We start from the raw sequence: 23,789 nt of genomic DNA, 5'->3' as shown, positions 1-23,789 counted from the left end.
CAAAATGACCAATTTTGTAGAATAATTTTAGTAAAACAGTGTGTTTTTAGAGATTCAAAGAGATGATCTTTCGTAAAATGTGTAGAAGCTCCATTATATCACAAAGTTTTTTTCATTTCTCTATTTATACTTCTTTCCATTTTTCATTTATACTTTAACATCTCCGATAGAAATTTTAATTGCCAATAGTTGTAGCTACAAATGAAAATGCTACAATTTCTCACCGAAGAAACTTGCAATAATGGAGCTATCAATGCAAGACACTCTGTTGCTGTTTTGCCAACTATCATAAAAGACACGATGATTTTGCGTCGTGTTGCATTTTCTGAAACGGGGGAAAAGAAAATTGGAAGAATTGAAGGTCCAGCAAGGAACGCGATGTTTTATCTGCCTTCTACTTTCTACGTCGAGAGTAGCGTCGTTGCGGGTGCACCATAACGCTTCATAATGCCTTGATGGGAGCGCTGGCTATCGGTTATCAACTTTTTGAATTATCAGCGGGCCAAGTTAGACATGTTCGTAACGGATCGGCATGAAGATACAAACTTACGATGCGCCGGTTTCGTGCTTCCGCCGTAAACTTTCCCACGGCACATTTATAGTTTGTGCGCGCGCGCCCACAACACATTAGAATTAGATCTAATTTCTGCACGTACCTAATTGCTAATTGAAACGCATGTTTCTTTAAATCTCTCTTTCGTGTTTCAACTTTTATCCATCTACGTCCAACTACTGTCCTTTGATTTCTGATATTCCACGAGATCCAAATAAATATCCAAGTTTTTCTTCTCCCATTCGTGCTGGTATTTGTCGATCCTTTCATCGATATTTTCACTGGCGTATCTTTTTTCAACAACCTGTTCGAGTCGTTCCACGTTTGTATTTTTACATTGCTGCAATTTCTTTCTCGACGAGTCTTTCCTCGTCCTCATTCTTATTACTTTCACTTCCCCTTCACTTTGCACCGATTTCTTCTCGCGATCGAAACACTCCCGCGTCCTTGTCCTTTCTTTCTGTCTCTTTTGCAAAAGTTCTCTCTCTTTTTTTTCATCGTCTCGCTATCATTGAAATTACTCGGCCCTTTCCTGTCCTTGCGTCGTTATTTCACGCCGCCGTAACTCCTCTTCCCAGTGTCTCTGCGTTCCTCTTTTTATCACGTCTTTCTACGTCTTTAAAGTGGACCATTGGTTTTTCTTATTCATCGGTTGTTAGAGGCATTCCTCTGCAATTATATCGACGCTGCAATGAAATTTTTAAACAAGTACCTGCCAATCCCACCTCGTATAACAGCCTCGCTCAAAAGTCTTGTTGGAACAAGCAATGCAAGAGTCGTTTTTCAAGAGTGAAAAAGTTAAATAATACTTCGCATCAACAAAGAACTTATAAAATATGAAATACAGACGCAATTTGAAAATTTTATTGTTTTATAATCTACAATAAGCCAATTTCCTTATCTATACTAATCTGATGTTAATCTAATTTAATACCGGTCTAATCTTGTGCCGGTCTAACGTTGAAATTTAATTTAACTTTATTACCAATTTCTTGGTAATAAAATTTTAATCTAATTTAATTCAATTTTATTACCTTATTTCTATCAAAAAAGAAGCATGTAAAATACAAAATTAAATGTCCAAAATTTTAAAATCACCACTGAAGATGAAAAATAAAAAGTATCCTAGAATATCCTGAAACTTTCAAATTCATCCTTTATTTCTTGCAATGAACGACGCGAAATGCAAACGACAACCGTGAAAATAGTTTCGAAGCCAGAAAGGAACCACCCGCGAGTGGACAGTCGAGTTGAAACGATTTTACTACGGCAAAGTAACCACCAGTGATCACTGAGACTGACCACAAGGATGAACGTCTGGCCATGGCAGTCGACCAAGAGGAACTGATAACGCAGATTTTGATTGATGACATTCGTAAAAGACAAAGTAACAAATTCAAAACTTTCACGAATATTATCTGCGGCTGCCAACATCAGTTTCGCGAGCTACGATTCGAGACGACTTTGATCGCTTAATCGAAATAATTTAGTACTCCTTTATCAGACGCTCGAGATAGTTTTAAAAGCAGGTGTATAAAAATTATTAATAATGTAATTACCGATATCAAATAGCGATAATATCGAGCTGAATATCGCGACCATCATTGTAAAAATTGCGTCGTGCGATTTTCTTAAAATTAAAAAACGAAATTTAATGGATATAACACGACGAGCGATAAAGTTTATGCGCTCGGTTATTTTTACCAGCGAATTGGAAAAAGTCGAAGAGATAAGATGAAGAATTCAGACGCTCAATTAGAGTCACGTGGAAGATAACGACGATCCGAAATTTTTCCTACTGTACTCTTTACTCTATATATGTCTTTCCCAAACAAATTATTGTCGTTCGTTTACTGTTACACCATGAATGTTTTGTTTCGTAAACGTCGTTTATAGAAGATTTACAAATACGAAAATACCGACACTTGCAATTTGCAATATATACTTAATACATATTGAGTACTCCTCTCAGTCATTTTTACTTCCTCGCTGTTTTATTTTAAAAATCTACCAAGCAAAATTAATTCTTCGGTACAAGTAGCGAGTAAGTAGTTTCTTTCTAACAATATAAATGCAAATTGCCTTTGATAACAAGCCTTCTCGACCTACGTAATAAATGGATAAAGAATGTTAATGACTCAGACTCGACCCTTCGCTCAACCGCGTTAAACTCACAAAAACAATTAACATAACGACCACAGGTGATTAACACGTAACGACGAGTCCAAAAAAGAATGAGATACATGCTCGTCGCTGAAGGAAATAATAAAAAAACAAAGTAAATCACGCGAGAGTATCGCTCTTTGAGTGTTTGGGTGAACATCGAGCGAAAATATCGCCACCAGTTTCAATTTCCCGCGGATTGGAACAAAAATACAGACAGATCGGTGGCCAGACAAACGAGGAGGGGCGGGGAATCGCTCAAAGTCATTTTCTGAATCTAACAACGCCGTAAGTTCAGGCTAAAAAGTGTGTATAACGATCCGCGTAATACCAGTGAAATTGTTAAAGAGACACTTCAGCCGTTCCGCCTGCCCGCACTTCCGGTTAAAACCGTTCACCGTCGTCCAAGATTAAAACGCCACCCACCACCCTCTATAAATTCTTAAATGAAAACGCCGGGCGGCTCCCAAGTTGCCGAGCAATAAGCGCGACATTATTCTTCTTTTTTTCTTCTTCTTCTTCTTTAACCTCGTTAATTGAAACGTTACGAAGATGCAAATTGCGAAAATGGGATAAATGAAGCCCGGTACTTTTCCATTGTCTTGCGCCCGGTCTCGAATAAAACTTATTTGTTATTAATCCCAAGACAACACTCGCGTCGGATACGCCACAGCGTTTTTGTCGAAGAAGAGAAATTTTTTTTTTCATCGAGATCGTGTATTTCACGTGTGTCGCAAGATAGTGGGAATTACATCGTGTCACACGCACACTGGGATTGTAATATTGGAGTGAAGGAGGGAAACGTAATTGGGACACGCGTGGAGTTACGGATGAATACGTATGAAAAAGAGAATTTCAACAGATGGATACTGCACAATTGTCTTGAAACCGTTGTTTGAAAGGAAACAATAATAATAACAGAGAGTATGCAGGATGTTATTTTACCTGGAAAGTAAATAATTTACGAACTTTGATTTTCATCGACGTCTCTCGAATAAACGTGCCTGACGGGTATTGAGGTTAATTTTCACGAATAATAAATTACTATATTTTCCCAAGATACTTGATTCCACGTAACGGAAGTGGGACAGCGCTCGTTCAAAGTAATACAACCCCTTTGTCGCTAATTCCGCCAGCGACGTGAAGAATGAACCGGCGCACACACACGCACACACACACATACACACATACTCGCTTCATTTTTTTAATTATTCAATTTGGATCTTTGTGTGAGTCGCGAGGAGGAAGAGGAGGGGAAGCCTGGTACGAGGCAAGCTTTTAAAACAGGCGACTTTACGGGGAAAAGAGAAATGTACGAGGACTCGGGAGAAGATAGAGAGGCTAGAGGAACGAGAGCGTACTGATAAGGGCCGAGCTGGAATTTAGGGAAAAAAGAAACACCCCGGGAAAGGAGGATTCGACAAAAGAAAGAGGAAACGCACAAAAGGGAAAAGCCAGAAAAAGAACGACCTTACAGGCGGAACCCATAAGCGAAGACTTAGCAAAAGAGTAGAAACGCGAAGAAAGGAAAGATTTCAGCGGAATTGTTCAGATAGGAAAATAAAGGCAGAGAACGATGCCCTGTTTGTTTCGTTAGCTGTAGGTTCCTCCTTCATTATTTACTGTGATAAATTTTAAAATGTTGCAGTAATATTGCCACCATTACATTATTATTCGTTGTTATGTTATGTACTATATCACATTATGTTATAATAAAGAATTTTATGAAAAGATATATATTATAGAGGAACGTTATGGCGTATTTTCTATTATTCGCGAGACTGCACAAGTCAGAAGTTATAAATTGTGCAATGACGTTAACAACGACTAGGGATTAAACATTAACTAGTTTAGCCGCAAACCGAAAATTCTTGCATGTACATACTAAAGTAGACACTACTTTGGTTTATTCAGCGATTTCCAAGGGAACGATTTCCGAGTGATTAAATTAACGACGATAATGTGATAACAATATACAACGAAAGTTTGAACTGCACGCTAGTAATTTGATTCTTCACTCGTTCATCAAGTAATAAAAAAATCCGACAGCGAAACGAAATGAAATTATTACAACTTCGCTAGATTGTGTAACTCAAACTTTCCTTAACTCGCGTGTACTCAAAGCGATGTCAAAAATTATTGCTTTACAATAGTTGTGAGTTACCAAATCGTTGTGCAAGATCGTTTGACGAAATACGTCGAAAATGAATAAGAGGATATTGGTAATCTTCGGCAATTGCGTTTGAAATCATGACACGGTCTATAGCGTATGAAATTAAGGGGGTATTCTAGTGTGAACTTTTGAAAAAATCAATTTTTCTTTTTTCTTTGCATATTCTTAGAGGACACAGTTTCAAAAATAAATCTCTGTAACTTTACATGTGAACTCCTCAAATTAACAAAGTTATGGTTGTTTGAAGGACGCGACACACAAGCGTCATTAATATCGCAATACTAAACTTTAAAGGCATTTTTTTGGAAACTATGTTTTTCAGAACGGTGTCCATGATATCTCAAAATCTACTCGACTAATTGGCTCAAAATTTTAAGTACGCATTTAGTACATGTGTGACTATAACCAGAATCAATCAAAAAATTTCATTTTTTATATTTTTTCTTAGGCATCCGAAGTCTAACAAAAACATGGAGAAATCGATAATCGAACTTCAAAGTATTGCCACTTTTTTAATTACCGACTTTTTTCTTTTGTTTTGGCACCTGCTATAGCCAAACTTATGCTTTAATTAAGGAACATTCGCGTTTTTTTTATTTCCGACAAGCGGAATGGCCGGAATCATGGACACCGTCGAGACGACTTTTTTTAAAAGCGACTATGTTTGAGAGTATGCAACGCCACTAATTTTAACTTTTCTTCTGTCCCAAAATATTTTAAAACGTCGTTGAAATACGTACAAACGAACCTTGTCAATTTGACTGCAAGAGGTATAATAGTTTCTTTGCAAAAAATTCCCTAACAAAGTTAAAAAAAACACGCACCACACACTAGAATACCAATACTTAAGTGAAGTCAAGTGAGATTATGTATCTGTTACTCACGCTTATGTTCGGCCCGCCTTCCGTCATCGTTGCCGTGTTTCTCTTGCGTTCTTCTTACTGACAGCAGCACGCTCACCTTTTTTCTTGCACATTGCAGTTTCGCACTTTCGTTTTTTCACTTTCCTGCTTCCTTCACTGTTCGCCCCTCGACTATTATCGGGTCGCACGTGCCGGCAACTTCCTCGGGAATGGTACTTTTGTTTCGTAATCTAGAAACCTTCGCGAATCGAACTCAACTCTGCCTTCGTTCTCAAAACGTACGAAATTACCGAACGGTCAGAGATACAATTTAATAACGATACGTTTCTTTCTTTCTTTTTTTTCTTTTAAACGCTGCCTAGTGTGCTTGAGATTCGAATTATATTTCGCCCCGTTTTATATCTTTCTATCGCCACGCGAAAAGAAGGAATTGAACTCGCTGTAATGCTACGTAGCATGAAACATGCGTGCCCGTTCTATTTTCGTTTCCATTTCATTTGCTGTTTCGGAAAGAATCGTGCCAGTCGAATTGCTTGCTCGCGATAATTGTTGCTGGCTGGAAGTTTCGAGTTGAAAAAAAAAATATCTTTGTGAAAGAAAACAAGGGATTTAATCCTCTATATGTAACCATGAAACTTGCAACTTGTGTATTTATTTCTTTGAATTTTATTGACCATTGTCGTGTTATCTCGAATTGAAGAAAAAGAACAAAAAAATGAATTTAATTCCCTGCAACTTGTTTAATTTTATTTTATCTACTATTGTTGATAACTGACGATTATTCCTGCTCGGATTAAGAATTCAGATTCTAGCAAGTGGCAAACGTTTTTCTGTCGAAATCGAGAAAAACTCTGTGTTAACACGAACGTTTTTAAATGGCTCCTTTTGAACCGTGCGAACAAATCCCCTTTACGCGGTTTCCGTTAGATTTTGACATTTGTCTGAGAATCATCCCCCTGCCCGGATTTCCATAATTCCTCGTTTCCTCGGGGAGATTATTTCAAAAGAGCGAAAGTCAGACGAAATGAAATACAACTTCTTACTCGGAACGAATTACTTCATTAATCACGGAACTTTTGAATTACTACGTTTTCTCTCTCTCTCTCTCTTTTCTCCGCAGAGTCTCTTCGCGCCCGTCCTTTAAACTCCGCGATAATTAACGAGAATCAGTTCTCAAGGTATCGCGAATGCTACGTACAAGAAACTCCCGCGTTTAAAATACCGATCCTTTTTGCAAACATCTGCCCGATCCTTCTCGCGAAATATATTTTGTAACATCGCTGAGAAAAAGCGTGCAATCGCCGCGTTGATGAATAATTGATGCTCCACGTGGCAAAGAATTGTTAATACGTTGATTTTGTAGAAACAATAATGAACGAAACAATACTTTTGCATCTTTATCTTATCTTATCTCGTCCGAATTTAAAAAGAAGGTCGACTAGATCAACGACAAGATCAAATGTAAAACTTAGTAATGTCGGAATTGACGAATTGACGAATTGAAGAGTCAAAATCGAAAATACGCGAATACGCTAATTTCCGCCAAAAAATGACTTTGTCAGAAATAACTTGACTAAGCGTACGCTAACATCTGTACAATCTATCTATATCTGTTCGTATAAAAATAACTAGCACACTTGTATCTTTTGGAGTAACGAACCGCGGTGTCGACCAATCAGTTTACTTTTAACTTTCAAACCGTTTTTTCGCACGCATGCGTAAACCTGTCTACACTTGACGAAAGTGACGCCAAGAGGAAGAAGAGACAACTTAATAACCGATTCAACCCTAGAGTAGGGGGTGGAGGGGATGCTGTAAACGCGGGAACTCGACAGGTTAAGCAAAAGAAATGGAAAAAATGGCGAAAGAAACAACGTACCTGTACGTCTACTACGCGTTACCGATGCAACTTTTAAACATCGTGAAAGGTCACTCTCGCTTGGCAAACTTCGTCGCTCCTCGATAAATTTGTATACACACACGTACGGTCGAGGCGAGTCGCGACACGATTTCTCTTCCAAGAAATGTCTCTATCGTTTCTATATGACGCGTACCATTCCCGATGCGTAGAACTCACTGTGTGCCGAATCACCGAAAAACATGTCCCAAATAACGACGCACTTTCTCCGTCACATGACTCCGCTGTTAGCTTTCACGACGTCGAATTGACAAGCTATAATTCGCGAGGTAATCGACGAACGCGACCGACTTCCTCAAACTAGTTCAAGCACATCCCGACGCGAACTATCAAGCTCCGAAAATCCGCACGTTCTGCGTGTGCTCGACTGACGGTTTAACGAATCTATCGAATCGTATCGATAGCTATCGAACTGCGAACGAGATCGAGAATTCCGCGAGCCGCTCGTCGCCAATATCACGTACGATATACACGCGCGAGCAAGAGCAGTACGCGTCGCTCGCTTGATTTCAAGTCGAGTTTCATAGAAAAAACCGGTCGCGTAAACAAAAATAACACGGTTCGACTGGTGAAACGACGAGTGAAAAGATCATACACGTTCGACGGCCGGCGGCGTACTAATAACGCACAGCCACGGAACGCGGAGAGAGTCTGCTTTACCGGCGCAAGCGTCTCTTCGAGGGAAGCGCAGATCACTGATACCAACACAACGCCGCCATGGGGAATACCACGGAACACAAACACACATCGATTGTATAGATACCTGTTGAATGCTAGGAGTCACTGGCACGTTGGCGGTCAACTAAATCGAAAAGGAGGCAAACGAACCGGCATCGAGTGGAACAACGTTCGGTAATACCCGAAAGACATGTCCTTTCCACGTCGATGTTAATTGTCTTTGTTAATTATTCGACGCTGGGATTACTAGTAATAAGTAAAAGGAAAATTTGAAGTGAAGTTTGCAACGTGGAATTTTTTTTCAAATTAGCAAGTATATGGAAAAGTACGCATGCAACACAAGGAGACAAATAAGTCTCTAACTAAACGCGTTTCGTCAAAAAATAATTCTAATCCTATTTAAAATAACCTTATTAATTAACCCTGTTTAAAAAGTAAAAAAAAATAGATTAAGAAAGTAAAAAATTTCTATTGAATTTTCAGATGTATCTTTAGTGTATAGGATGTTCTAACGAAGGTACGGAAAAAATATAAGAATAAAAAGACATAAATCGATGAATATCGATTATGCGAAAAGCAAACAAGCAAGTATGTAAAACTGATACGCTTCGATTGTAGTGGCTGAATGTACGTACATATCTAAAAAGTAAAAAACAAAATTAATTTTTTTCTCTTTCAAGGATCGAATATAAGAGTAGACCTTGTATACGAACCGGATACTGTTGCCACGTATGTATTTTATTTATTCTTTTATACTTTCAAAGGCCTTCGGATATTATTCGTAAGCGTAAGCTGGATTGTAGAAATATTCTCAGTGTCCAAAGCTGCTAAAAAAGTCACATGAATTGAAATTTGAAATTGCTTGGTGTACAGAGCCTTTCGATTTGTACGATTTCTACTAACATGTACTAGTGAAAATGGAACAAAACTGCAACAGCAGGTCTTAGTGCAACGTTCAAGATGCCGCGTAACTGCAGTTGATAACGCGTTAGTTATGATCCGTCTCCAGTTTTAAAGTCTTTCTGCGGAAAACGAGTTTTACTGGAAAGCAAAAAATTTCCGGAATTACAGATGGATTTTAGAAATCATGATTGAAAGAAAGAGGTTGTCCCATTGTTTCATTATAATGATTTATTTATTATAAAATTATGCTCCAACAAATTGTAAAGGAATATATGCATGCATGGAATCGAATCGATCGGACAGGCGATCATTAAAAAAATTTTGTTAATCGAACATTGATACACAGTTCTGTACGTGTTCCACCGTAGGTTCATATCTCTAGGTTTGAAGCGAGTCACTGTACGTCTTTTCATTCTTTACCAATGTTTCTTTCTTTCCTTTCTTTCTTTTTTTTTTTTTTTATTCTCCGCCGAATAATAATTCTCTCAGAAAGATTCGTAGAACTTTACGTAAGGAAGAACAGAGACATTTCTACAAGACTCGAAAGCTGCCTACGGTAGTGTGATACTCCATTCTCTAATTCAGAAAATCCTTGCTCCTCCTTACATAAAACATTTTTAAATCGGTTCTTTCGCATAATAAGTTGTTTCTCTTTCTACCTACAAAATACTCGATTGTTGGCTGACTTTCTTATCATAAAAAACGTATAAAACATTGCTGAAAATGAACTTTTAAACTCACTCGAGGTAACTTCGCGCAGGAGTTACAAGAGAACGATCTACATCGAATGAAATCAAATTTCATTTTCTCTTTCTCTCTCTCTCATTCTTTTTCTTCTCTCTCTCTCTCTCTCTCTCCTGTTTATATAATTTAAGCGTGGCACAATTGCGGAAACGGAAGTTTTCAGAAGAATTCGATAATACTCGACCAACGATGAGTCAGTAACAGTCTTCTTTCATATTTAAGCACGAGAAATCCGAATTATCTTCTGATTCTACTATAAAATCCGTAAACTTCAAAGATGTATCATAGATGATACAATGAGTGAAAGAATAGACGCAGTAAGAGACGAAACCTCGAAACATGCATTATCAGAGAAATGCTTCTCCCAAACATTATTATCTATTTATTTTTGTTTTCGATTGACTTCAACGATAGAAAAATACAATGTAATCCCGATAATCCACGTTGGTTTACGGAATTAACGGAGAAAAGAAAGTTAATGGAAAAAAAAGGAAAAATAAAAGAAAGAAATCGAAATCGATGTTACATCGAATGAACGCGACTTGATTTATTTAAAGGAGTATCATTGAAAAATCAAACCTATTCAAATGAAATTGTTTTACTAAAAATACTTTTATTATCAAATACGCAAGATACAGTGTGTTTTCCAATGAGATTCATCGAGATTACACTGCACTTGATAATAAAAAGTATCGACGAGAATACTTATCATTTAATGCTTTTCCGTAACAAAAACGGTCATTCTCCTCCTGAAGGGATGATTAAATAGTAAATAATTTTTTTTTCTTTTATTTATATTCATCTCATTTGGTTTTAATTTTTGTTATTTAATAATAAGTGCTAATCGTATTACTATTCTCAACAAGTTCATCCCTTACAATGTTTAAACACAACAGCCTGCCAGCAGCGCAAAGACTAAAGATATTATCGCTTGGATCGCTGTTTTGTTGCGTGATTTGCGTGGTATCGGAATCTCTATATCCAATAAATTGGAGTAACAGGAGGAATCGGCCGAAAAGAAAGCCTTGGTGTAGATACCGAGGGCATATCTCACCACACCCTAGTTTTCTACACACCGATTCCTAAATTTGTTTCTATTCTTTTCATTCTTCTTTTTCTTTGCTTCTCTTGCCAGCGACGAACTAGTATATAACGTTTTCTTTTTTTTTTTTTTTTTTTTCGTTTTTTTTTTACCACAAAACTGACGATGCAACGACGTAACGTTCGTGTAAGCGTTCTTGAAAAAATTTGTGATGCAATTACACCAATAACGTCACGTATAACTCGTTGCTTATTATTTCATTTTTTATTATTATTATTATTATTATTTTATTATTATTTTCTTTTATTTAACGATTCTTAATTATAGGCCTCTGGCAGAGGCGATTCTTGCGAATGCATTCCACAGGCATCTAGGCACGACAGATATAAAAGTATTACATTCAGGAATACTCAGATTTATAACAATCGATATTCTAAAATAGTGCTATCACGTTGATCTAACTCTAAAACGACGTTTTCACTTCTTTTTTGCAATTTTTACGTTTTTCCTTCTTTTTTTTTTATAATTATTGTTATTATTTGCCGCTAAGTTACGAGCTGGTAGCATTAAAGCAACTATATATCACTTGTGTGTTATTAAATGTCTGTCGTTTGCGCGTCAGTGGAAACCTCGCTCAGAAGAGTAACGCCTCAAACTTGCATACTAAAATTTCCCTTTTTCTTTTTTATAGTTATTAATTATTACATCAAACTCGCGGCCATCTTTTTTCTGACTCTTTTTTGGATTTGTATAAAATCTTTTTGCTTATTTAGGGTATATATACAGATGTATATCACCACAGGTGAACATAAATTTATCAATTAATTTAGGGGGGGATTTTGAATGAGATATCATGCAAAAATATTATTAAAATTTGGACGTGTTTCAATATAAACGAGTATCTAATCAGATAGACACGATTATTTTCTCATTTTCTCATTTAGGAAGATTTACGTTTCATAAGTAACTTTTTCCTAAAAATATAAATAAAATATTTTATCTTTTAAACTACGATGTTCCAAGATAAACTCTATTCAAAATCATTCCCAGAATCAATTTGTACAATCTTGTCCACTCGTCGTGATTTACCCTGTATAAATGATGTTCAATAAACCATAAATTCCTATAATATGAAGAAAATCCGCCGCCAAAAGCAAGACAACATGTTTTAAAACAATTACAAACAGACCTTGATAAATAAATCGTTACTGGTGTATTAACTTCATGTACGATCTGACCTGTATGTCGTACATTTATTGAACATCGAGCACAGACAATTTAAAAATGTGAAAGCGTACTTATGAATTGTGAAAAAACTGTCTTATTGTCAGCGATAGATTTCTCCATACGCAAGAAATCTACAATTTATAAAATATTCCATGTATTACTTGATACACTTAGGACCCTTATTCGCTAGGTTTCTTCTACATCCCGTGATTCTTTTTCTATTCTTTTTGGTAGCGAGTATGAAGTATTTTCATAATTCCCGCGATACCGTGTGTAAATCAACTCGAAGAGTATATAGGAAGTTATCTTTTTCTCTCTTATAGATTACTACGGACATGGATACATTTTCCGAATGTGCTAGGTGCAATGAGAGAAAGCTTCTTTTTTTTTTGGTTTACCGAGATACAAAGAAAAAGATATTACCATACACATCTCTCGATACTTTTTGATATAAGAGGGGCGGATAAGGAAATAGGAAAGAGATAATTACGATTGTTGGCTTCTCTATACGATCAAACTCTGTCGCAGACGGTTGTTGTCGACTATGATGACAGCTCGATTAGTTAGATTCGACTCATCGCTGTTTCGTTTCTCTCTTCGAAAAAGCTAACTCCCAAAATCACTGCAGCAAAAGAGAGGATATATGGGAAGAGATTGTGGTAGAGACTAGCAATTGTTAGGATCCGGTGGCGTAACGAGATATTCGTCTGCGCGTTTGTGATCGGACAATGCCCGCATTGTATACGTGTCTTGGGGTAAGTCGCTTTTCCTTCGCAAAAGTGGCTTTGTTTTATTGGAGTTGGTCATTTTTTTTGCCTATTGCAAAGAAAGATTTATTTTAGACTCCTTAATGAACAAATGAACAAGGACGAGAGAAAAATCGATCCCAATCCATCATACCTCATTCGCTTTCGCTTCTATTTTTTCCAACGTAAGCGGAGTTTGATCTGTATCGCCGTCTTCATCAGGTGGAGGGCTGTCTAATTGTTGCTGCAATATCGTTCCAATTGTTGTGTTCGTAACACCTTTTATAGTCGCGTTGTAATTCGGATGTCTCATCGCTAAAGCTTCAACGCGCATCCAAGCTTCATCTCTGTCTTTCATAAGCTTCCTTTCTCTCTGTCGATCCTACGTATATTTCAATTAACATTACTCGTCCTTATTTCGTGATAATGAAAAACATACCTGATAATACTGTTGAGTACACTCATCAAATACTTTCTGATTCATCTCCATAAAGAGCTTCAACGCATTGTAAATCAAGCCGTGAATAGTTTTGTTCCAATGATTTCGGGAATTTCTGTAGAATGCTGGATACATGATTGGCAAAATAACTGCATAATTGTCTGATATGAGAGACATTATGTATTCGTTGTTCCAGTAATATAAAGCTCTTTCAGCCACCTGATAAAAACATAATAAAATATCTTAAAAAATTTTAATTCATATAATCTGATGTCAAATGTAAAAAAAAAAGAAAATTAATAATACCTGAAAGTGTGGAGATGATACACATTTTGCTAATTGTCTAAATAATGGGTCCATGACTTTTTGAAATTCTGCGGGCTCGATCACATCGAGAATCTCTTCGAGCTCATTCAGAAACATCACTTCCTTAGGAGAATGTGTTTTCGGCCAAAATTTCAGCAGACTTCTAATAACGGGTTCAGTCAATGATGGATCTTTTTCCAGGAACTGAACTACGCAATACGCTAATTGCGGATGATACACAGAGAGCGATTTGGCTTTGTGTAAAGGTAAAAGTACCTTTAATAGAAAAATTTTATGTTCTTCTTTTAATGGTAGTGCAAAGCCATTAATTATACTGGAATAAGTAAGAGTAATAACCCATTAATTACATCACATTGGAAGAATAAGAAAGAGTAAACAAGCTTTATCATTTACAATGAAAAGTTCAAAGTTACCTTCCCAATATCTCAAGAAGTTCAGCAATACCATTATGGTGTTCGGTTTCATATATAAATCGATAAAAAACATTATTTATTTGTTTCCTGATATATGCTCTGAGTCCCAAAAACTTCCCATAAATTCTATGAAGCGTCGTTTTTAGGAAATCTCTTTCCCGTGGATCCTCCGAGTCGAATAGCTCCAAAAGTTGCAACACGAACTTCTGGTCTATATAACGTCTAGCAATGGAGGGCTGGAAATCCTGAGACTCGAGTAATCGTAAGAAGAATTCATAAACTAGTTGCAAGTGAGGCCATGCTGCTTCCAACGTTGGCTCATCCTCTTCCGGATCGAATTCTGCTCCGTTTGGATTCGATGATGGTGGAAGAGTGCGAAACAGATTCACTGCAAACTGGAAAATGTCGAATTTCAAGTTAGAAACCTCTCATACGACTAATGTATCTTAATAATACCTATCCTAAATATCCTATTGTATATTCATTCTGTGTGCAATCGCATGAAACATTCTGTTAATAGTGGACTCTTTCATTAGGTCATGCTCACCATGTTCACCGCTTCAGGGTAAATGGCCTCTGTGATCACATTTTTGTTCTTGGTAACATATTCGACCATTTCGTTGAGAGCAGTACGCTTCACCTCTTTCCATTTCAGATCCGAAAGAGGATCGGCCTCGAAGTCGAACAACACGCAACATTGTCGTAGTTTCTGGATGAATAGTTCTTCCCTCTCGTTTCCTTGTTGCGTTTCTGAAGTAAAAAAAAAAAAAAAAAAAAGAAAAAATACGAATGTTAAATTATCTAATGAATTTGAAGGATTGGATAGATTCACTGCTACATAAAGAACACGATTCAGATTGCTGTGACTTTACGTACTCACATGGACCTTACGTTTTCCCCCTTTGACGATATGTACACACATGCGTACACTCTACAGAACTTACATACACGCATACCTCGAACAATTCTGCAAACTCTCTCTTGGAGTCTTTATCTTTTTTCTCCCTATAAATTCCTCTCCCTCTTTCATATAAACAAATCTGTGAACACCTATGATTCACACCGTTCGTGGATTCTGTCTCACGGACCATTTCTTATCCTAGTTATACCTCCCTTTTACACTTTTGCTATCTTGAACTTTCCCTCGCAGTACATTCCCCTTTCTCTCACATTCTTGCATAGATTTTCATTCTTCCGCTCAATGAACTCCCACCTTTTCCACCTATCCCCCCCCCCCAAATATTTTCTCTTATCCTCTTAAACGCTCTTATGAAATTTCCTCTCAGATCGATTGTTACTCGCCTCGAATTTTTCGCAATTTCGTATTCCCGTCTTGTCAATTTATTTATTATGTTTTTCATTGATAATTTCCTCCTCCTTGCAGATTCTTTCATAGATTCTATCCGTCTCTGTTGGACTCTTCCGTGCACTCTCTCTCTCTCTCTCTCTCTCTCTCTCTCTCTCTCTCTCTCTCTCTCTCTCTCTCTCTCTCTCTCTCTCTTCCCCCCGCCCCCTCTCATACATACATGCATCTCACCTCGTTTCATATAACCTATATCTTTTTCTGTCTGTCAGGCATTTTCTCTAAATACTCGGTACATTTAAAAAATTGTGAGAATCGAAACAAGAAGCAAACGTCAGAGGTTTCATTACCAATTAATAGGGGTCGTAACGGTTGATAATGCGAGGTGAAGTTGGTCAAGTAAGGTTTATTCGATTCTCGAGACAAAACAGTAGCCAAGGCGAGCCCTTGGTGAAAACTCGGGCTTTTCGGCAGGCCACCAGTTGAAAAAGGGATATATCCGTCCACATGAACCATCTTATTGTCCGAGAATGGTCTAACAAGTCTGATATCCGTCGCCAGAACGTATCTCCTTCTCCCTGGGCTCAGTTTACGGTAAATTACATCCCTGTACGCACCGGTTTCCTTGTTCACATAACAATCTGTTGCTTCGACGTAACTGACCGTTCTTTCGTGCAAGAACAAGTCACATCTCGATCTCTACAAGTCGATACTAATGCACGAGGATTTCGTAAACGTATCCGTCAACTAACTTCTCGGTTTTTAATAGACGCAGTGCGATCGGATGAGAGACACGCGTTGCGGATCCGAATGGAGAAAATGCTGCTGGTATCAAAAACCGTTTGAACGAGAAAGGACTGTTTACGTTAGAAAAGTAGGAATCACGAATGACGCGTGCGCGCATGCGTGAACCACCGCGCCTTACAATCGATACGTTCTGACGTAGCTACTTTCGCAATCCTATGCGACCGGGATTAAAAAAGCAAAAGTAATTAATTAATTGTCTTTTTTTATACAAAACGAAAAACATATCAAGTTTGAAATGTAAATGCAGAAATAGACTAATTTTTAAAACAGCCAATTGAAAAAACGTACAGCGGCATTTGATACTGTAATGTTTATTTCTATGACACAATAATGCATGATATGCATATACGTTATTGATATGGTTTTCATGAATGAAAGTGAATTTAATTCTGAGGAGCGTTCACTGTTAAGATAGCATAAGATTAGTATTTGAATCCATATATCAAGTTTAAAATGCATCGAGTAAGCGGAAGCCTTTGTAGATTTCTGATCGATACATCGATCATTTAAATGCTGCCGTCTATAGACCATTTTACCTACGGATTTCTGTTCCATGAATAAAATTCCCTGTTTATTTAATAGTAATCAAAAAATATTTGATACCTTTCAAACTTTTTAACTTCTTAACATTTCATTTCTTTCTCTCGCAATTAAATTTCCCTTTCGTTTAAATTATTCGTTTAAATTATTATTCTAAGTCAAGATATTCTAATTACGCGCCACAAAATCTTTTTTGAATTGAAGATGTAGGTCAACTCTACATTTCGCGATGTGTATTTCTAAATCACCACCTTTATATCAAAGTCATCATCTTTCACGAAAAGTTTTAAAACCCTCTTCGCTCTTAAATCTCATCAGGCGCGTACAATGCACTGTGAAATTTTAAATTGGAATGGCAATATTAATGTTAATCACTCTGGCATCTTTTCTCATCCAATTATTTTTTCATGTTTCAGCGAGTATTCAAGGATTTGAATGCCGAAGACGACGAAACACTTCGATTTAACTTGCATTAGAGCACAATTAATTTTAGTTAACATACAGTTCAATATACGCTCGATACGTTCATTAAGTATATTGCGGTTTATTCCTAGCAAGGATAATAATGATAAAGTTTATCGCTCCTACTCTGATGAACTATTATAGTAATCAATCATTATGTGGCAATAATTATTGAAGAAAGCAGAATTACTCGCTCAGAGAATATTGAAGACACTGACAGGTCTTGATGAATTTATCGCATGGTGAAATTTCTACAGAAACTGTTCCATCAAAAGTCAGTTTTGCGACTAATGGAAGTCGTTCCAAAGATCAAGCACATTATGGTAATTATTAAAAAACTAATATTTTTACGATGTATCTAGAAGATATTACTTTTACTGTTACACTAAGTACACATAGTAGTATTCTATAAATAGCTAGAAACTTTCTTACTGAAGGCTTTATCTTTTAGAACAATATTTATTTCAGAAACTTACCGGATAGGAGCGGCAACTTCTGAAGCTCGCGATTTTTCGATATGTTAAATCTTGAGCTACTTTGCCGTTTGTCTTTCTTAATCACAGGGCCCCCGGGTTGGTATTTGATTTTGTTAATCAACGTTGGTGGTGGTGGTGCAGCGGTAGCCGGTGGTCCTCCTGCTATCTTATTCGCCTATGAAATACGAGAAACAAATTCTATAACAATAAATGCTTAAAGTTAAAGATTCTTTTATATAAATATTTATTAAGAGTCGTAAAGTACAACGTGAAATTGCTGATGCAATGTGTGAATAAAAATTACATGTGTGAAACAAGTGGTTTGGACTATCAAAAGACAAAATTCCTTGTTTGAATGTACATTTGATCTATATATCTCAACAATGAAACAACTTTAAGTAGAAATAAATGCATTACATATCTTAAGTAGAAATAAGTGACTTACATATCTTTTATAACACTTATCAGACAGTATTATGTTCTCTGAAAAGTTTTGATATTTTATAAAGAAATTGCTAACCAGAAAATAGTTTATTCATACTCCATTGTATATAATTCAGGAATGATAAACAAAAATTATTCTCTAAAAGCAAATGTATATGTCAATCTGTGTGTAATCCTCATTACATTCAACAAAATTCTTCCAACGTTGCATTAATGCCTGGCTTCCTCGAAAGAAGTTTTGTGGTTGATCTTGAAACCATTTATGCACTATTGGGCTTGACTCTTCGCCTGAGTTGATGTCCATTTAGATTATCCTCTAGTGGCCAAAAAAGATGATAGTTACTTGTGAATGAGTTTTGGACAATTATATAGTACATAGTAACACTTTTATTAATGTTTCAGGTCTACTAATGTAAAATGAAAAAATTGAAATAGAGATGCAAGAATGACTTCAACACCAATCACAAAACTTCTTCTTGTGGAACCTAGTCGATGGTGGTAGTCCTTGAGGAAGTGTATCCCATAACAATTAGGCATAAATATATTCCCTCTTGGCTGTGTAAGATGAATTTTGATTTTTGTCACTTCTATAATAGCTGTCAACACGTTATAATAAATTTTTTTGTTCTCTCTTAAATATTTTTGTGATTGATTGAATATTCTTGAAGATACATGCACATATAAATTTGAAAATTGCTATTTTGCTTTTAGTCATGTAAGGAAAAAACTAAAAATGCACTAAAGTATAAAAATTTGAAAGAAATTTAATAACATCAAATAAATAACAGCATTAAGGATACATCTATAGCAATTTATGTGCCTTAAATGATAAATAATTATTGTTATTGCAACAAAGATTATTAATCATGGAACATAAATTGCGACATATTATAATATAATTTAATAAAATTATATTGAATACACAGAGCAAAATTATAAATTAAACATGATATAACTGTTTGCATTTTCATACCACCAATTAATAATTAATCGACTATACATTTTTACGTTATGAGCAATCGATAATCGAATAGATACAGTGTAACATACTATAGTTTCTTAAGCATTATGCAATGTTCATATAAATATTTTATTTTAATGCGTAATGTACTTATATATATCATTTATTACAAATCACGTGAGCTCAATTTTGTCGTATTAACCGTAAATTTTGTAACTTACATACATCTTTCAATAAATTTAAAAAATTGCAACTTTGCAAAAAGACTGATTGAATATGCCAACCCAGTAAATAACATAAAAATTATGTAAATATAACGTTAAAAACCGCAAGCTAGAAATGATTCGCTATACAACAATTAAGGCAGCAGCCTCTACAGTTAATTAACATATTTAATTGCGCGTTAATTCCATTCTTGGAATTCGCTTCATTCATATCGCAATTACGTCTAGGAAGTACGTTAGAAAATAATTCGCATTACTCCGATTATCTTTGAAATTGCGAATTATTCGAGCTGAAAAAGCTGAACACGGTCGCGTGTAGCAAAAGTGACAAAGAAACAAATACCAAAAGAAGTATCGGCTAATTCGTAATGCATCTTTCGTTTACATGGTTTTCTATTTATCAACTAAGATCCACGCTCAAGCGCCACCTGTGCCAGGCAACATTTTTTTCAATCAGAACTTTAAAACCGTTTTAGAAACGGTATTCGTTATAACACAAGCCAGATCGGAAAAACAAAACCAAGTAATTACACCAGATAGAGGAATGTGTATTTCAGAGTACATGCGCGTACACATGAGACTCGACGAAGAAAAACATTTCAAGTGGCACATGATGTCGAAAATGGATACTAAGTCTCTTTCGGGGGATAAATGTTGAATGAAGTCTGTCAGGGAACTCATACGACACATTAGACGTTCGACGACTTTGACAAACGAATCATTGACGTGTACAGAAATGAAAAGAAAAAGACCACGACAGGGAGAATCGACACTGGCAGAAGTCGATCCGAGTCGGAACGAGTCACATCAATAGGAAGGAACATAGAAGGACGATATAACCTCACCTCGTCACTAGTCTCGCCATCCTTGCCATTCTTTCCCTTGTCCTTGCCGAGTTTCGTCGCATCCTGGAACAAAACAAGTTAATTGCACCCCTTGTATCACCGTGCAAATGCCACGACAGCACCAATTCACATTCGAGACGCGGCCCGCAAACAGGCAAGAGTTCGCACTTGCGATGTCATACGGAACGGAAACGAAAATCAGCTCGAAGTACCATTGTCAGGTTATTGGAACGTTCGCTCAGGGAAAATGTGGCAGCGAAACGGATATCGAGAAATCAGAATATCACGCTACACCCTTCGGTGTCTCGGCTACCGGGGTTGTTTCCCCGTACTCTCTTTACTCTCCCTTCTTTCTTTTCTCTCCTATCTCCGTCATCGTCGCCCTCTTTCCACTTCTCTCTGTCTATCTATCTGTCTGACCGTCCGTCTCTCTCTCTCACGCTCGTAAATACAGAAACTCCGACTCGTTCTTTCTACGAAGCGCGCGCGTACCCGCGATCTCTCCTCGTCCAAAGAACACTGTTTTCACGTATGCTAGGTGTACCAATCGCGTAACAGACCAAGAGACGTGACCACGACCGGAGAAGACAGGAGCGACATGCAACATAATGAACACACCTTTTCCTTTTTCGACTGGCGAGTTGACATATCGTCGATCAAGAATTAGAAACGCACGTGATCGAGCCGAATGCGAGCTAGCACAGTTGAGAAATACGTAGTAATGCATCGATCAGCAGAAGCCGAGCCGACACGATACGCTCATAAACGGCGGCCATTGGCTATGCCTAGCCATTGTACTTTCAACCGGCGATTCGCGCCACTCAACTGAGAATGCTTTAACTTCCAAATTTTTCCCTAGTCTTCGGAAACGCTTCAGCGACTTCTTTCTATGTACATCTTTTTGTATTTCACCATGGGAATTCGAATTACCGTACAGCAACGATGTAACGCTGCGTGCGAATTAAATATCTTGAGTATTAAAATAATATACGCGTTTCAAATATCCGACGACTCGTAACGTATCTCTGCTACATTTCGCGATAACACAAGTTACAATATTATTTTAACACGTATGCAATACTCGAGCGGACAAACCGTTGTTAAGAGTCGCAATTTCGTACTTTATTTTGTTAAGAGCTAATGAATTTGAACGAGCAATCTCGAAAGAAACTAGAGATTATTTGCATTGTCTTGATAAATTGTAAAATTGTTGCTCAAAGTGTCAAAGCCGCTATTTAATTGCACCAATTTAAATGCATTCAAAATAATACACGTGAAGTTGCTCGAGACATTTCCTCTGGGTGCATTTTAAATAAAAAGATGATTTACTATCAAAAATACTATCAAAAGTAATACTGCTTTAAAATTTGAAGTAATTTATCGTATATTGAATCAGATATTTTCAGTAAAAATTGCATAGTACTTTATGTAGAGGATAATGATTTTCGTTTTAAATTATTATGAATTTCTTATATAAGTATTATTATTCGCGTAATTACTGCAATTGTAAGAACAATCTGTAAAATAACTTTATAATTACATACATTACTTTACGTACATACGTACATTTCAATATTTTAGTGATTTCGTGGCTTTAGTTGGCTATATTTGTTCATTTGGTGGTTCATTCTAGATCAAACTAAACACATAATTTACATGTGTTAATTTATTTTGAACACTATGTTTTCTAAAGATTTAAGGAGTAGTAATTTGTGCTTACAAATTTGTATTTAGCAGGTAAAAATACGCACAATAAAAAAGAACGCAAGAACACTGACCATTATATATTGATAATCCAATTTAATTTTACCTAAAATAGATTTTTCATGTAAATAGTGTATAAATTCTATATAACCAAGAAATGGCAGAAGATCGAAGTCAAATTACCGAAGAAAAAACAAAACCAATATTTCGTGATTTGACGGCCGATGATCCAGAGCCGGAAACCACAGAGATAGAGAGTCTCTGTATGAATTGTGAGAAAAATGTATGCTATTACAAGTTTACAATTATAAACAAAGTATTTATCACCTGACGTAACCAATGTACTATTTTGTAAATACAGGGCGTTACTAGATTACTTCTAACAAAGATTCCACATTACAAAGATATTGTGGTGATGTCCTTCGATTGTGAACACTGTGGATTCCAGAATAATGAGATACAAAATAGTGGAAAGATTGCAGAGAAAGGAATTAGAATAACGTTGCAAATTAAATCTCCTAGAGATCTAAATCGTCAAGTAGTTAAATCGGATTACACGAGTGTAAAAATTCCATCCTTGGATTTTGAGATTCCATCTAGATCACAGAGAGGAGAGATTACAACAATTGAGGGAATTATAGAAAGAACTATTAATGGATTAGAGCAGGATCAATCTGAAAGGAGAAAAAAATATCCAGATGCTGCAACACAAATTGATCAGTTTCTTGAGAAGCTAAGAAGGCTGAAATCTTTAGCAGAACCTTTCACTATGATATTCGAAGATATATCGGGGGAATGCCATGTAGAAAATTTAAAAGCACCATTGAAGGATGACAGATGTATTACAGTCCAATTTAGAAGAATGACAGAGCAAGATCATATTTTAGGGATTTACTCTGAGAATACAGATGATACTTTGTTGAAACCTATACAAGAAGGAGAATATACTCTAGAGCAAATTGAAGGAGAAGTACTTTCTTTCAGAACAAATTGTCCAGAGTGTAATTGCCCATGTGAAACCAACATGAAATTAACCAGTATCCTTTTGTTTATCCTCATATTACTCTTAGTATCATAATATATATATATTTTTTTTAGTAAAAAAGATTCATCCTTAACTCAATATATAGAAATTCCACACTTTAAGGAAGTTGTAATTATGGCAACAGTTTGCGAGTCTTGTGGACATAGAACGAATGAAGTTAAGAGCGGAGGAGGTATCGAACCTATGGGAGTGAAGATAGAAGTAATAGTTGCAGGAAAAGAAGATTTCAGCCGCGATTTGTTGAAATCCGAAACTTGCCATATGCAAATACCCGAATTGGAGTTAGAAATTGGTCCCGCTGCCTTAGGTGGACGTTTTACTACAGTAGAAGGCATTTTGGTAGCAATAAAAGAGCAATTGTCATCATCGACAGCTTTCAGCGGTGATAGTAGCGATCCAGAAACTGTCAAACGGATGGAAGTCTTCATATCTCACTTAAATGAGGTTTTTGAGGAAAAACGAAGGATCACTCTTATATTAGATGATCCAGCAGGCAACAGTTATATTCAAAGTCTTTCAGACGAAGGTTTAGATAACGGTTTAAAAATCACTAAATATGAAAGAAACTTTGATCAAAATGAAGAACTCGGGTTGAACGATATGAAAGTCGAAGACTATTAATTGTTTATTGCGAAGATTTACGAAATAAGACAATATCAATAATGTCAATATGATGTATTATATCCGTGAAAAGAAAATGTATTATAAATGTACACTACACTGTGTAAATATATATTTTGCAATTTTATTGCAAAATTTTTTATCGAAATTCAAATTTCTATTGTCATT

General features: G+C 36.4%; 3 protein-coding genes and 1 long non-coding RNA gene across 11 annotated transcripts in view; 2 read left to right on the top strand and 2 right to left on the bottom strand.

The window, feature by feature from the left end:
• LOC122528297 (inactive dipeptidyl peptidase 10-like) overlaps positions 1-8,316 on the bottom strand; it is a 186,286-nt gene extending 177,970 nt beyond the window's left edge. Inside the window, exons 1-2 of the mRNA XM_043653267.1 lie at positions 7,632-8,316; positions 5,774-5,982 (exon numbers count right to left, since the gene is read on the bottom strand). Of these exons, the coding sequence (XP_043509202.1) occupies positions 5,774-5,800 (27 nt within the window). The 5' untranslated portion in view covers positions 5,801-5,982; positions 7,632-8,316. The remainder of the gene's footprint in view (positions 1-5,773; positions 5,983-7,631) is intronic.
• Positions 8,317-9,461: 1,145 nt separating this feature from the next.
• Positions 9,462-21,042, bottom strand: LOC122528320 (serine/threonine-protein phosphatase 2A 56 kDa regulatory subunit gamma isoform-like). Of its 3 annotated transcripts, none has more exons than XM_043653326.1 (9): positions 20,870-21,042; positions 20,252-20,314; positions 17,778-17,952; positions 14,737-14,939; positions 14,190-14,584; positions 13,756-14,089; positions 13,450-13,668; positions 13,165-13,392; positions 9,462-13,080 (listed from the first exon to the last, which is right to left on the bottom strand). In XM_043653326.1, the coding sequence occupies exons 1-9, from the start codon at positions 20,897-20,899 to the stop codon at positions 12,931-12,933; spliced, it is 1,797 nt and encodes a 598-aa protein (XP_043509261.1). In that variant the 5' UTR covers positions 20,900-21,042; the 3' UTR covers positions 9,462-12,930. The 3 variants fall into 3 exon arrangements, with proteins under 3 accessions (XP_043509261.1, XP_043509262.1, XP_043509264.1); XM_043653327.1 differs by lacking the exon at positions 20,870-21,042 and adding an exon at positions 20,464-20,792; XM_043653329.1 differs by lacking the exons at positions 17,778-17,952; positions 20,252-20,314; positions 20,870-21,042 and adding an exon at positions 15,843-16,008.
• Positions 15,956-17,909, top strand: LOC122528327. 2 transcript variants are annotated; one of them, XR_006306545.1, is made up of 4 exons: positions 15,956-16,086; positions 16,262-16,480; positions 17,256-17,624; positions 17,770-17,909. It is a non-coding gene; the product is annotated as an uncharacterized LOC122528327 (long non-coding RNA). The 2 variants fall into 2 exon arrangements; XR_006306544.1 differs by lacking the exon at positions 16,262-16,480 and having other exon boundaries at positions 15,963-16,086.
• Positions 20,830-23,769, top strand: LOC122528321 (zinc finger protein ZPR1). 5 transcript variants are annotated; one of them, XM_043653334.1, is made up of 4 exons: positions 20,830-20,887; positions 22,088-22,238; positions 22,317-22,992; positions 23,086-23,769. In XM_043653334.1, the coding sequence occupies exons 2-4, from the start codon at positions 22,113-22,115 to the stop codon at positions 23,619-23,621; spliced, it is 1,338 nt and encodes a 445-aa protein (XP_043509269.1). In that variant the 5' UTR covers positions 20,830-20,887; positions 22,088-22,112; the 3' UTR covers positions 23,622-23,769. The 5 variants fall into 5 exon arrangements, with proteins under 5 accessions (XP_043509269.1, XP_043509266.1, XP_043509265.1 ...); XM_043653331.1 differs by lacking the exon at positions 20,830-20,887 and adding an exon at positions 21,865-22,015; XM_043653333.1 differs by lacking the exon at positions 20,830-20,887 and adding an exon at positions 21,877-21,988.
• Positions 23,770-23,789: the final 20 nt, after the last annotated feature.

Source organism: Frieseomelitta varia, unplaced genomic scaffold (assembly GCF_011392965.1).
Source record: "Frieseomelitta varia isolate USP_RPSP 00005682 unplaced genomic scaffold, Fvar_1.2 scaffold_248, whole genome shotgun sequence".
In the NCBI taxonomy this organism is placed as follows: Eukaryota; Metazoa; Arthropoda; class Insecta; order Hymenoptera; family Apidae; genus Frieseomelitta; species Frieseomelitta varia.
This window is presented reverse-complemented; position numbering and strand designations above follow the sequence as displayed.

Coding starts and splice junctions, on each gene's coding strand:
- LOC122528321 (XM_043653334.1), top strand. CDS start 22,113: ATGGCAGAAGATCGAAGTCAAATTACCGAAGAAAAAACAAAACCAATA. Junction 22,239..22,316: donor GTATGAATTGTGAGAAAAAT/GTATGCTATTAC, acceptor TTGTAAATACAG/GGCGTTACTAGATTACTTCT. Junction 22,993..23,085: donor AACCAACATGAAATTAACCA/GTATCCTTTTGT, acceptor CTCAATATATAG/AAATTCCACACTTTAAGGAA.
- LOC122528320 (XM_043653326.1), bottom strand. CDS start 20,899: ATGTCAACTCGCCAGTCGAAAAAGGAAAAG. Junction 13,393..13,449: donor GTACTCAACAGTATTATCAG/GTATGTTTTTCA, acceptor AAATATACGTAG/GATCGACAGAGAGAAAGGAA. Junction 13,081..13,164: donor TAGAAGCGAAAGCGAATGAG/GTATGATGGATT, acceptor TCTTTGCAATAG/GCAAAAAAAATGACCAACTC.